At 32.6% G+C, this 14,869-nt stretch overlaps 2 protein-coding genes across 5 annotated transcripts; both read left to right on the forward strand.

Annotated features, from left to right (window-relative positions):
• The first annotated feature begins 1,544 nt into the window (after positions 1–1,544).
• On the forward strand, positions 1,545–2,841 carry LOC103491315 (uncharacterized). The gene has a single exon (XM_008451202.2). It carries the CDS (start codon positions 1,634–1,636, stop codon positions 2,663–2,665), a length of 1,032 nt encoding a protein of 343 aa, XP_008449424.2. The 5' UTR covers positions 1,545–1,633; the 3' UTR covers positions 2,666–2,841.
• Positions 2,842–5,782: 2,941 nt separating this feature from the next.
• Positions 5,783–12,582, forward strand: LOC103491314 (ABSCISIC ACID-INSENSITIVE 5-like protein 4). Of its 4 annotated transcripts, none has more exons than XM_008451200.3 (4): positions 5,783–6,777; positions 7,025–7,096; positions 9,324–9,353; positions 12,003–12,582. In XM_008451200.3, the coding sequence occupies exons 1-4, from the start codon at positions 6,151–6,153 to the stop codon at positions 12,075–12,077; spliced, it is 804 nt and encodes a 267-aa protein (XP_008449422.2). In that variant the 5' UTR covers positions 5,783–6,150; the 3' UTR covers positions 12,078–12,582. The 4 variants fall into 4 exon arrangements, with proteins under 4 accessions (XP_008449422.2, XP_008449423.2, XP_050941129.1 ...); XM_051085172.1 differs by lacking the exon at positions 12,003–12,582 and adding an exon at positions 7,374–7,432 and having other exon boundaries at positions 5,895–6,777; XM_008451201.3 differs by lacking the exon at positions 7,025–7,096 and having other exon boundaries at positions 5,894–6,777.
• Positions 12,583–14,869: the final 2,287 nt, after the last annotated feature.

A 14,869-nucleotide genomic window follows, 5' to 3' on the forward strand; every position in this document is an offset into this window, starting at 1 on the left:
TGGTAGTTTTTTGGGTTAGCATTGTTGAACTACCCTCATCTATGCAAATTAAAAAATAACCCCAAATAAACAAAAATTCATAGTTAGCTAAGGATTAAGGTCAAGTTACCTAGGTCATCAACGTCGAAATTTTAAATAGTTAACAGCGTTATAAGGAAAAAGTGACTATTTCATGATAGTTTCTATACAATATATTTTCAAAGAATATTACCATATGATAGTTTAACATTCACACATCATAAGTTTTAGAACATAAAACTCAATATATACCACTATCTATTAGTGGTAGACAGTAATAAAAAACTATGCATTATTTTTTTATGGATATACATATCCTCAAGTTTTAACATTAAAGCATAAATAAATATTGCAATCCTCGTATACCGTCTAAAAACCATTAAAGAAGAATCGTTATTATTCATTTATAGGTTAAATTAATGAAAATAAAGTTTCAATAGTAATATTGAATAGTTGCTAACCACTAAAGTATCAAAGTAGAAAAATGGCAAATGACAAAAAATGTCAACATGGTAGAATTTTTAATCACTTTTTATTGATAGAAAGTTATAAATTCAATTTTTTATTTTAATAAAAAAAGACTTTTACTACTCAATCATTAACAAATAAATGAAAGGTAGTTAAAGCTAAGCGTTAATGCAACTTCAGAATTTTTATTTCTTTTGTGTCGTTTGAAAATATTATGACAGAGAATGATGGAATTCTGTCAATTTATATCAAAGATATTCCCTATATATTGTTTACTTGTACATCCCGATAATAGGGTGTCACCATTTATCTTTGTTATATATATATGTATAATGTAAAATTATTACAGCAAAACATAATCAGTTTCTATCAATTTCTATTAGAGACGTACACCACTATACACATCGACAATGAATCACCTTCATTTTTTTATTTTTCTACAACAAGAAATTTAAAATGAAATGATATGTATAATGAAAGAACATATGTTTTTAATATAAATTTTACCCTTGATTTTACATCTTCATTTTTCATTTTGTTGTTTTTGTTCTTACTCTTCTTTTTCCTTTTTGCTGACCATATGTTAAGAAAAAAATAGTTATAGTATATACAAACATGATCTTACACATATCAAATGTTGATAGGTTTGTCCATACCTTCTCCCCCTGTTGCCGAAACGAATGAGGATGAAGAAAGAATAGGGCGGTGGAGGAAGAATGAGGATGTAGTGGGCTATGTTAGTTTGTTGAATAAGGTAGAAGACGAAAAGGAAGTAGCCGCTGTTGAAGAAGAAGAAAATATTATCATTTACTCGTTGTAGAAGGAAGAAGAAGAAAATGGAGTAGCCAAAACTGAAAAGTTGCATGTTTGAGTGAAATCATAGGGCTAAATCGATGACGAGACTTGTAATCGTGGGTCATTCTCATTTTTTGGACGGACTTTTTGGGTATTTTACATGTGGTGTAAATAGTTTGCCCAATAATTCTATTTTTAAAAAACCCACAAATTACAACGTACCGAAATTATATAAATCAAAATATTTTTTTAAAAAAATAATAAAGAGGGTTAAATTTTGAATGGCGGGGAACTTGAAGAAGAGCAGCAACCAACAAACCTTCTTCATTCTTGATTCTTGAAGCTCTCGTTAATGGCGTTTCAAGTCCGAATGAAGATCGGCCTCCGTCTCCATGTCGCTATCCTCGTGATTTCCCTCCTCCTGACCAAAACCTCCTTCGTCTCCTCCATTCCTACGCAAGAGCTCGACGCAATGCTCTCCGTTGTCAGAGCTCAAGGCTACAATCTCTTCTCCAACGCCATAACCACTTCCGATCTCCATCTCGATCTCCTCACCGCCGCCCCCAACGCCTCCTTCACCTTCTTCGCCCCTACCGACTCCTCTCTTTTCGCTCTCGCCATGACTCAGTCCGCCTTCACCTATACCGCCACTCTCCGTTACCACTGCCTCCCTCGCCGCCTCTCTCTTTCTGATCTCAACCGCTTCCCTTCCCAGGTTATCCAGACTCTTCTTCCCTCACAGTATGTTTCTCTCACTCGCCGCCTTCGGGGCTCAAGTTCCGACGCCATTTTCGTCAATGGTATTAACATTGTTCTCCCTGGATTGTACTACAGCCGTCACGTTGCCGTCCATGGCTTAGAAGGAATTCTCAGTCTGCATTCTCAGATCCAATTTCCCTACTATTCTCTTCCTCCTCTTCCGCCGTTTCGCCCTAGCGCTCCCAGTAGTTTTCCGCCTGAAGAGAACAGAGATTTCACAGGTCCGGCCGCTGATCCTTCAATCGGCATCTCCTCTGTATTTCCACCGATTAGTCCGAGCAATTCTTTGAACAAAACCATTGATCTTCCATTTAATCATATATTTCTTGGTCCTTCACCGGGACGATCCAATTTCCAATTCGAGCCGCCGGTAATGTCCTCAGTTTCGCCATCGACTAGTCCTATACATCCGCCGGCCGTTTCTAATGAAGTAACTCCGTCGATGCCATCGATGAGCACCTCAGCAGCGTGGATGACGAAACCAGAAGACGGTTTGAGCGGGGAAACAGTGGAGGAGTATGAGCCATTGAATTGGACGCCATTCGGATTCACGGAAGAAAATTCAAAAAACATTGATGTTGAAGATAGTCATCCTCGACCAAACGTAGCAGCGTCTTTGAATTGATCTTCCGGATTTGAAGCAGGTATTGATTCTTTCTTGTAATTTCTTCCATTGATGGCTTTAAATTGCAGATGAACTTCATTTTGATTCATAGAAATTAAGAGTGTATGAAAGGATTTTGTGTAGATTCTTAGTTGGTTTGATCTGAGTTTGGTTTTGAAGAATGGAATCACGAGTTTTCACTATTGCCTCTTTCTTTTTGCCCTTCTCTAATAGAATGGTAAAGCACTTCTTCTAAAAACACACTATTTTGTTTAAACTCTCTCTCAAAACCTAACTATATCGTTACTACATTAATTTAATTTAATTCAATTCCTATACTTTTAATTTTGTAATAAATTTAGTTTCTCACTTTATAAACCTATTTGATTAGATTTAAAATATTAGCATAAATATAGAAAAATTTGTTGAGGTCTATGTATATCATCTATAGATTATGTCGTAAATATTGGTCTATCACTAATAAACTTTGTTATATCTATAATTTTTTTAAAATATTTCTATCTATTCCGTTATTATTCTTAATATTGTGACCATTATAATTACCCTAAAAAGCTATTGAATAAATTTAGCTTAGTTATTAAAGTTGGTTTAATACTCGATGTATTGTAGATGCATATTTGGTTTTAAACAATTTTAATGGTATAAGAAGACTTTGTTAAATATAAAATTGAAAATTCGTAAATTTACGAGATACCTTTTAGAATTTTAGGAACTTATTAGATGATACAAACACGATAAACTTCACTAAAGAAAAACTTAAAGAAACGTTTAAGACTCAAGTTGTAATTTATTCTAATGTATTGAATTTCAATTGAAATTTTTGATTTCTTGAATATTAATATTTACATTTGAAATAATTTTTTTTAATTTTAAAAATTAACAATAAAGTCAGCATTAAAAATATTTTTAAACTAATGAACCCTTTTTTTTTTGTTAGTAGTAAAAACGAATTCATTTATATACCTTAATTTAAATCATTTCGAGAAATTTAATAAATTGCGACCTTAGAATTGATAAAAGAAACCTAACTTAAAAAATTCTTAGGTTTTGTGGATAGGAAAACTTTAATAAATGACGTTTAAGTAAAAAATAATAGAACGCATAGCACAAGATAAAAGAATTACATATATAACAAATTAGTAGAGGACTAAAAAAGTCATGTGCATCCAACATTTTGGGAATTTCTTCTCGAGTTTCTCAAATTAGAAGCTAATATTGATAGCAACTGTTAGAAAGATCTTCTATCACTAATAGATGCTATTACTAATATAACTACCGTCACTAATTCAATTCTAAATTCATATTAAACTCAAGAGAAGACATTCTCATCTTAGTAGTTTGCATAAGTTCTCTAGAGTTTGCATTAAGCTTGTAGGTTTCAATATTGTGACATTCAAAAACAAGAAAAGTTTCTATCTTGATACTGATTAACTAATTGGATTCGAATCAAAAATTTAAGAAAATATCAAAAGGAAAATATGCTTAAGATCAAATCAAGAATTGCCAATCAATATTGCTTTGAAAAATCATGCTTAACGCTATTAAAGATTAAACTAAATTTATGGTTAGATAAGACATCAATTCAATCAAACAGATAAATCATACAAAAGCAATAATTGAATTCAAATAAAGATTGAAATTAGAAAACAAATTAGACAAGGTTCTCAAGAAAGAATCGTTAGAATTTTCATTCCAAAAAAAAGTACCTTAGTTTTACATAATTCCCAAAGCTATGTTTCTTGATGGAATTGAGAGAGAATTTTTATTGATCTTTAAAGAAAATTACAAGAGAAAATATGATATGTATCATAATGGAATTGAGAGTTTTGTTATAAGCTAAATACGGTATGTACCATGATGGAATTGAGAGATACATTTTTATTGATCTTGAGAGGTGTTTGGTAGTATCTAATAAAGTTTGTCATAAGCTATAATGCTTATAGAAATTTGTTTGGTAGGCTCTAGAATGGTCCCGATGTTGGTTAGGTTTGTCTATAAATAGCACAAAGAGACTCGTTTGTTTTTATCCACCTGAAGCATCAATAAAGTTCACTTAAACATTCTCTAACTTTTTATGCGCTCGGCCTACCATCTCTCTCTCTTACGAACTCCTTTGTGCCCTAGCAAGTCTAAAACCTCAACATAAGAACACCTTAGTGTCAGTGACATTATGTTTTTATTCAAGTTAAATAGAATTGTGGTTAATACCTCCAAATTATCGCAAATTCAAATTAAGGCATAATCCAAAACTTATCCAAAAGCAAAATTCAAAATTTATTGATGTAACCAAAATCAAGAATAAGTTAGTTTCAAATTAAAGTTCGAGCATATTCCAACGTTGTTCTTATCCTCAAATCAAATTAAACTAATGACAAAACCTAGTAAAATTTGCTCATATTCCAAAATTTAAACTTGCTACGACCCAAATTCAAGCCAAAACGTCTTGGGTAGAGGTTCAATTTTACTCCAAAAGCAAATTATGAATTAAGTAGCACAAATTCTACTAAAATTTCATGTTGGAATTTAGGTGTAATTCGGCCTACGTCTATCTTCGTAAAGCCCACTAATTACCTACTTAAAAGACGCAGTGTTAAAATAAAATTTAATCAACTCCTTGTTTGGCCTAGTATTATAATAATGCTTATTCCCACTCTTCTTTCTTCTCTTCCTCACACCTCTCCAGCTCCAATTATTTACCAAACAAAAGTAGAAGGCCAAGACAAAACGAAAATCCGAATAGTAGCCACCACTACAAAATGAAGCAACCTCGATAATAGTCTGTACCCAAAATGTATACCGTTATAATCCCCATACTATTTATTATAATAACCACACTAGTATAAAATCACTGTCCATCTCCAAAATACTTCCTTAAAAAGATTATTCTAAAAAAGAAAAAAGAAATAATAATAATAATAATAATAATAATAATAATAATAATAATAAAATGAGGGTAAAAGGTTTGAGTAGCACGTGCCAGTTGCCACGTAGTCACATCCCATTATATATATTTATATAAATAAATAAATAAATAAATAAATATATATATATATATATATATATATATATATATATATATATAAAAGTAGAAAAACAGAAAAGAAAAGAAATATAATTAGTAATAATAAAAAATGAAAAGGTTGATTGATAGAAGCGAAGGAAAAGATCCGGAAGCGTTTCCTTATAATTCTTAATTCAATCTTATATGTATTTATTATTATATGTAATGTCTTCCGTTCCCCTTCCCCTTCCCCCTTCCCCTCCCGTCTTTCTTTCTTCATCTTCCTCATCTCTCCTTCCTCAACCTTCAATTCAAACGCACAACCAATTTTCGTCTCTTTCATTGCAACGCTACAAAAAAATTCACAATCCCAAATTACTATCACTTCACTTCTAATCACTTTATCATCCTTCTGTTTAATCCTTCTTCAACCTTCCACAATTTTCACCTCTAATTTTGACTTCCTTACCCTACAATTTCGCCCATGGCTTCCTCTAATGTCGAGATCGCATCCACCTCCAAAACCAATCCTGATCTCCCGCCTCAATCCTCTCTTTCTTCTATCTCCTCAGTTATCGCTGATCCCTCCAGGAATTTGGTTTCCATCACTATGGATGACCTGCTTAAGAACATGTATTCCGATGCTCAAACTCACACTCAAAATCCCATTATTGCCTCCTCCTCCTCCTCCTCCATCCCCTCGCATGAATTGAGTTCCAGGACTGTGGATGAGGTCTGGAAGGAGATCGTTTCTGGGGGTGATCAGAGGCGGGACCCTGCTATGGATCGCGAAATTACGCTTGAAGATTTTTTGTCTAAGTCTGGGGCTGTTCGTGATGAGGATTTGAGGGTTCCGGTCGTTTCTGAACCTGTTGGGGGTTATGCTGTCGACTCCACGCTTAATAATAATCAGCTTCAGATTCCGTCGCAGCAGTTGGAAGGTCCCATGGTGGGAGGTTATGGGAGTGGAATCGATGGCAGAATCGTTGGAGTTGGAAGAGGGAAAAGAAGGGCTGTTGTTGAGGAACCAGTTGATAAGGCCACTCAGCAAAAACAGAGACGGATGATCAAGAACAGGGAATCCGCTGCCCGTTCTCGGGAACGCAAGCAGGTTAATGATTTCATCTTATATCCAAATTCCTCTTTTGTCTATTTACTTTTTTTGGTCTTTCCGAGAGTAATTATTAAGTTTCACAACGAAACGCACGTAGTGGTGATTATAGCGTTTCAATGCATCACTTATTGTGCAAGAGAGTGTCGTGGTCGTCTTGGAAACTGAGTTCTTGAAGTACGTTCGGGTTTCTTAAATTTTTATTTCAACTTTCCAACGAGATTTAATTTGAAGCGTTTATGTTTAGGCTTATACGCTAGAGCTAGAGTCTCTTGTGACCCAACTGGAGCAGGAACGTGCAAGGCTATTGAGAGAAGAGGTACCTCTGAATGAAATTTGTGTTATTCGTTCTTTCAGTGGATATTTTGTAGTTGTTATCGCATTTTAATCAACTTAGTATTATTACATTTGTCGCCACTCACCGCTTTTCTCGATGTTCTGCCACCTTAGTACCTGATGGTCGGATAATCAGTTTGACCGTGTGCTCTAATGCCAGTTTGTGCCACTCAATGAGATGACTCTCAAGTGATACTTTCAAATTTTATTTTCTTAAATCAGTAATATTCAGTTGGTTCTGTTGTGTTTTCTCTCTGAAGCTGATGCTTGAAAGACAAGAGGGAGGGAAAAACCACACCGACCCTGTTTGACTCTAAAGGTAGAGTTATAGAGGATCTCGATCTTGACCTTTCTTTTCCTGAAGGTTTTTGGAAGTCTCAGAATATAAACAGTTGGAGGGAGATCCTATCCAGGGTATGCTCTTAAAATAGGTTTTTACCAATGACTCATTATCAGGGGGCAACTTGAGGCTTGCCCAGTCATTTATTCTGGGTTTTGTAAGTTAATTCAGATGCCTGAATTGAATAAACATGGTAAGCATAAAGAAAATTTCTCCAATTATTGTGGATATTAGAAGTTGCATTGAAGTATCATGAGCTGGACTTGAACAACAATCATAGCCTCCGGCCCTATGGTTGACAAGATGTTGATTTTTTTTTTTTTTGGGGGGGGGGGGGGGGGGGCGATAAAACAATGTCATTGAACCAAAAACTCCAAGTATGTAATACCTGTAGATGGATTACAAAAGAAAAACTATTAGCTATAAAGAAAAAAAAAGAGCAAATGGTTGCTTGTTCTTGCACCCCCCTTGTCCACACACACACACACAAAAAAAAAGGCAGACGAGAGTACAAGGTCTAGAAAGTGATCAAAGGAGTAGGAAACCTCCCATAAGCGACGCACTATTCCTAGCACTGTAAATAGTCCAAAAGAAAGCATGGCTTAAAGCAAGCCCAATATCCTTTGTAATACCATTGAAAAGAGTGGCCAACCAAAACATTATCCAGGAGGTTTGAAATGCTTTTAGGAAAAGGTAAAGACCAAACAAAAGCCTCAAAATAATGGCCTAAAATCAAGAAGCAAAAATACAGTGGATAGAGAGACGGCATTGAGTCTTGGCTTTGGATTCACTCATAATGTAGAAGGAGATAAAGCAATATAAAGCATGTGCCTTTGTAAATGGTCAACCGTATTAATAACCTAAGCTCCCAAAGAAAAATCTTTATTTTCTTAGAATAAGTGCCCTAATTCTCTGTAAGAGTTTTAACAGGAAATCACATAGAAGATTCACGAGGCCAAGTCCATGTGTTGGGAGAACTGTGAAGTCTAAAAGTAGACAAAAGGTGGGATATATTGAACACATAAGATTTAAGAGGCCAAGTCCGTATGTCAGGAGAAATGGGAGTCTAAAAATAGGCAAATGGTGGGATAGATTGAACACATAGAAGATTCAAGAGGCCAAGTCCATGTGTCAAGCGAGCTGCAAAGTCTAAACTAGAAAAAAAGTGTGATTGGTTGGCCCGTTTAGTTGTTTCCACATCAAAAATATTTTGACGAAGGCTCAAATCTTATGCTTCAGTTGCCTCAACCCACTCATCCACCATCATAGCATATGGATTAGTTGTAAGCCTAAACAAGTAGCGGCATACAGTTCATAAAAACCCCAACATAACCAAGAATCCTTCCAGAATAAACTAGAAGGACCATCTCCAAGCTTACATTGAGCATGACCAGCAATCAAGTCCACCATGTGACAAATATCTTCAAGGATGTTGATGGTATCAAGTTTCATTCTACGTGAGATTGTAACAGGCAGTGCTTCTTCTTCTCAAAAGAAATATGAGAAAGTTCCCAGCAACTGTGATCTATGATAATAATTTAGGGACATTATGGTCAACTGTTCTTCACTAAAGCTTACCACAATTCACAAATTATTGCTTTCCTGTATTCTGCTAAATTTCAATATATACGTTTTTGTATCTGGTAACATTATATGCACTATTAATGCCAAATAAAAAAATGCCATTCCATGGTCGTAACTTTTGGAACTAGGTTACGATATGCCAATGAGTTCTTGCTCATTTTATTGTTCTTGACTTGTTTGATGATTTTGGTCCGCTACATGCTGGATTCATCTTAGGATTTCTGTATGTGTCGAGTCTAAATCATCATCCATTCAGAAGTTCTGAGGAATCAAATTCTAAATGCAGGTTGAGCACATCAAGGAACGGTCTAAGCAGGTATGTACTTATTGTTTGACATTATTTTTCTTTCTTTGTGTAGTAGTTGATGATGCATGCTTGAGAGTGTAATTTGGGATTTCATATTTGTAGATTTGTACCATTTGAATAATCTTGTCTATGTTCTATGTTCTTGCATGAACTAGATTATTTTGTTTTTATTTATTTCTTCATGTTTCTTTCCTTTTTTATAATTTTTTTATTTTACTTTAATAATCCTTGGAATTCTCTCGATAAACAAAAAAAAAAAAAAAAGTTATAGCTAGAATTCTACTTCTCGATTACAGATCCCTTACTTTAGTTGAGGATGTACTGCAAAAAAGGACTCAATTATGTAATGATAAAGCTAAAAAAGACTATTACCAAAAATATATGATCCGTTGTTGAGTGGTCCTTATTTATTTTGAGGTGGACTTCTTGGAAATGTATAATATATGTGATGAGTTCTTGACATGTTAATACTTCACATTCAAGAGTCGAACCCAAAGCATATCTTAAACAGTACTTAAATGCCAAATAACATCATGATGCATATCATGTTTATATAATGTGTACGAACTAGTCAGTCTCGTAATAGTTTAATTGCATGGGTAACTCGGATGCTTGGTACAAGTATTATCATTTACAATGACTCAGGTGCTAGATTAGAGGTTAGTAGGTTGTAGTTATAGACCGCTGTAATTTTTTTTCCTCTCATATTATTGAATTTGGAGTTCATTTGAGCAAAAATGAACTTAGATGTTAGGCTGTTGGCCACAGGCTTAAGCCTAAGTAACTGTATGCCTTAGTTTTTGGTTTAGAAGTTGTAGGATTGAAGTGTTTGTTCAATGGCATTTCTGTATTCAAATAAATGCATTTAAAAAATTAAATATGATGGATAGATATAGCAAGTTTTTCTTTTTTTTTTTCTTTTCCTTTTTCCCTGCCTAAGAAATTTTAATCAAGAAGAAAACTACTGTAGAAATATGAACATATTTTCTATCCGTCAATTTTAAACTTCTTTTAGCAATATGATTGTTGGAAGAATAAGTAAGCATACGCGCAGAGATAAAACTTGATATTTAAGAAAATATGATTGAGCATTCATGTAGCTATATATCTTAATTTATATGTTCTGTAAACTTTTCATTTGAAACCCTGTTGAGAGAATTGGGAATGAAAGAGAGTTTTTTAAAAAGCAGCTATAATCATTTTGAGGATTGCAAGGATTATTAATTTCCAGCTTATCTTTGAACTATTGATATAAGAAATAATTTCTACGTACTAGGATTTTGTTATTTCAGTTATGCTGGGTAATTTAGCCTTGTGACAACCATATGAGAAGACAACTTATGTTTCTTTTAGCATTGTCCTCTAATTGCATTCTTCAAGGAATAGAACCAAATCCTAGAGCTTTAAACTAATTAATACGAAAACAACCACTCAGAAATTTCTTGTTAAGAGGTTTGGAAAAGTAGTTTAATGCTCATAGAGATGCTTTGGTGATATTTGCATTAGCTCCTCTTTCTGACTCTGTGTGTATACTGTATTCATAAAACCCAGAGTAATATATGAATCTGTAAAAGGTAAAATCCGAAGTAATGTATTCATTAACATTTGTTATACCAGAAGAGGAATCTTCATTGGAAACTCAAACTGCAAAATTGTTTGATATTTGTTCATCATCTTGACTTGAATAACTTTTTTGTCCTGTATCAGCCTATTAGGTGCTCTAAGATTCTTGCGATATCTAAAATTCTTCTACCTAATTGCTTCTTTATGCTGAAGAAACATTAAGATTTTGAAGTATCCTAACATCACCATTGAATGGAGTATCTATTCATGTGAAATTTATTGAGTGTGGCTGCTGCATATCCTAGGGATGTATCATTAAATAAATTTTAGTTTATCTCTTGTATAACTGAGGATAAAAAATTAGCTGCATTGTACCAACCTCTTATAATTTCTTCTCTTCAGACAGAACTTCACTAGGTAGTTGGTACATATAAAATTTGACACATGTTTACGTAATGCTCGTTAGTTTAAATTTTTGAACATCATAAGATTTTTTTGAGTGCTGTATTCTTTTTTTGTACATGTCATTTATTGTTGAAACTATCTTTTTCCATCATAAAAAATATGTCTATTTCGTAGATCATAGTTTCTATTGAAGTTGCTCAACATTGATTTTTTTTCTTCAAGTTTATTAAAAAAACTTCATGCCCAGTTTCTTTTTCCTTGGGCCATTCTGAAATTTGTTCATTGAAATTCGGATTGACCCAAGTGCAGCATAGAAGTTATAATCTAAATGGAACCTACCTGAAATTACATTTACTTGCACATATTGGCTGGGTTGTCTGTGTTCACAGAAACAGAATAATCATGAATTCCGAGCTTTTGCTTGATTTATTTTATTATAATTTTGTTATTTCCCACAAGTTCTTGAGGTTCGTGGTATTTGACATTTTAATTGATTGTTAATGTTTCATCACGTAAGAAGCAATTGGGTAGAATTTCATTGATCAAAACTCCATTAGCATCCTATAGTTGTCTAGTTTGATTGCATCCAAATGCAGGACATGGCAAGCTACTTTAAATATTCTTACTCCTGGATTGATTTGATTCTCTTTACTGGTAGTATTGCTGACGAACTGATTATCTTTATTGAAGCTGAAGAAGAAACTCATTCCAATTAGTGAGAAGCGAAGACCAAAACGCATGCTTAGAAGAGTGAATTCTTTATAGTGGTGGTAGTGTGTAGCTATGGAGAGGAGAGAGGGTGTTGGAATGAGCGTTTTATTTTACAGTTGTTAATAATACGAAACTGGGTTACCTCTTACCTTCCTGTGTTCATGAAGGTATATAACCAAGTTATTCATATTATAGAGAGATATTTGGGGAATAAAAACACAACTGCCCACCAAGTAAATAGTTGACGACGTTCCAAGTATGAACCTGTCATTTACAGCTATAGAAACTGTCAAATCCCGATGTCGAAAATAGGAAATACAATGCTGCCGAAGATTTGAACATCACTGAATCGCACTCCACCTGTGGCTCTGCTAATTGTGTATGTATTGCGTCTGTTTTATCATGTGTTGAAGAAAAGGTAGAAAGGATGATAAGTAGGGTGAAGAGGTTATCTCATTGTATATGACTTTTGTTCTACTTAACTGGTGATAAGAAGAGGAGAATGGGGTTGTGGTGATTAATCTGAATTTATTTTACTAATATAATTTGTTTCTATGTACATACTGCATCCAAGAGCTTTTCTCCTTTGCTATTTGTGAATGCCCAACAAATTTGTTTCCTTGTGAATGATGAGGCTCAAGTTTTTATTTTTATTTTTATTTTTATGGTTGAAATATCATGATCTGTTGGTCTGACGTTTCAAACGATCAATTACGGGGTCCTACTTCCTGATCAGCGAGTCATGGTCTAGGATCAACACGCTTTGGTACCCTAAAACCTAAGTTGTATTTATTGTATATACGAGAGAAATGTGTTAATATATAAGCTCTCTAACCCTAATTTGTAATGTGATATTGTTTTTTTTTTTTTTTTTTTTTTTGTAATAATTAAACTACTCTTTCTACTGATGAACGGACGGATAAAATAGTGTTTATCTTTTATTGTTATTTTTTTTAATATATATTTAGTTTTTTTTTTTCTTTTTGTTAAGTGTATTTAGTTTTTATCTTCAATAATATTATGGTAATGAGAAGGTTGAAAGGGGTGTTCTTTTTTAATCGTGATTTTTTTTTTTCTTTAAAGCAAAGGAAGTATTTTATAATAATAATTCAGGTTCTTGAAATGAAGGTTTCAAAATTGCCCAAAATGACCCATAAATAGGGAACTTTTTATGTTTGATCTCTTCTTGAAAACTTGTTTGTTTCTTTCTTTCTTTACCCTTTACACTTTGGCCCAAAATGACCCATAAATAGGAGTGACTTATACTCTACCGTTTGGGTTGCTATGTTATTACAAGTCAGTAGAAGTTTTTCATAAAATCCAGATTTGTTCTTGATATTACACACAATTCATCGCTTCTATTTCTTCTTTTTCCTTTGTGATTTATTTATCTTCAACTGTTTCTTCTTCTATTTTAATTTTATTTCAGATTTTTTCAACTACTTCGTTCATCTTCTTTTAAGTAAACAAAGTACAGATTTCTTCCAAATTTTTCTTTCTTCCATTTTTATTCATCTTCTTTTTCTTTCTTTCTTCATATTCTCTTTCTTTCCTACGACTCCTCTTCTAGAATATCAAGATTATTTAAATATGACTTTGATATGAACCAAATCGATCGTTTAGATTTGAAACATTTTTTTTATCGTTAGAAATAATTACATGATCGTGTATCATTTCTTACACTATCATGCATTAAAAGAAAAATTACGTGAAGTATTTTTTCCATTGTTAAGAAGAACTAGACAATTGTGTATTATTTCCTACACGATTGCGTATCATGATTGTTTAGGTAAAATAACAAATTTGGTTCCTATGGTTTCAAAATAATGAAATTTAGTCTTTATACTTTATAACTACAATCTAGTCATTTTGATTTGATAAAATCATGGAAAGCAGTCCTACGAGACTATTTATGAAGGTTTTCAAATCATAAGAACTATATATAAAGATCTTACCAAACTATAAACAAAACTCTAACTTTCTCCAATCATTAGGGACTAAAGTTGCAACTTAATCAATTTATTAAACATAAATTATATTCATAAATAAATTAATAATAGCTTGTCAACTAAATGTCAATGGACAAGTAAAAGTAGTTTTATGATTTATAAAAATACAGTATGATATACATTATATATATATATATATATATATATATATATATATATATATATATATATATATATATATATATATTTAAAACTATAATCCAAATTTTGAATATGTCAAACATATATCTATCTGAAAATATAAAATAAAACTTTGTTTTCATTGGATCCCTTATTTTGAAATTTCTATTTTTCAAATTATCTACCAAACATGGTGTATGGTACATAGAATGATGAGTATTAACTATTAAGAGTAATGAAATGAAAAGTGTGTTACTCAATGATGTTATAAATAGAGGGAGAAGGGTTGAATGATGAAGGTGTCTTAATTGATTGAGTTAAAGGCTTTTGAGTACAAGTTGTTGTGTTCATTGTTTATTTTAAAAACTAATTATGACATTCAATTATTATAAGTTTTCTTTTTTAAATATTTGATTGAATAATTATAAGGCACATTTTCATGTTCCTATTTTTATATAAAAAAAAATGCATTTCTTTTTTGTTTAAGAATACTATACCAATAATTAAATTGGCCTATATATATTAAACAATTTTCACATGTTTTCCCTCTTATTTATTAATATTTATATGTTTATAATATCTATTATACGATTTGATATATTTTCGGACAGTTAATTTATCTAATTAAACAATCTGTTAAAATTTCTCTATCAATTATTGTCTGAGTTACGATGTCAAGTAAAAGTATAAAAAAAAAAACAGTAATACCATACGGAG

Source organism: Cucumis melo, chromosome 5 (genome assembly GCF_025177605.1).
Source record: "Cucumis melo cultivar AY chromosome 5, USDA_Cmelo_AY_1.0, whole genome shotgun sequence".
NCBI lineage: Eukaryota > Viridiplantae > Streptophyta > Magnoliopsida > Cucurbitales > Cucurbitaceae > Cucumis > Cucumis melo.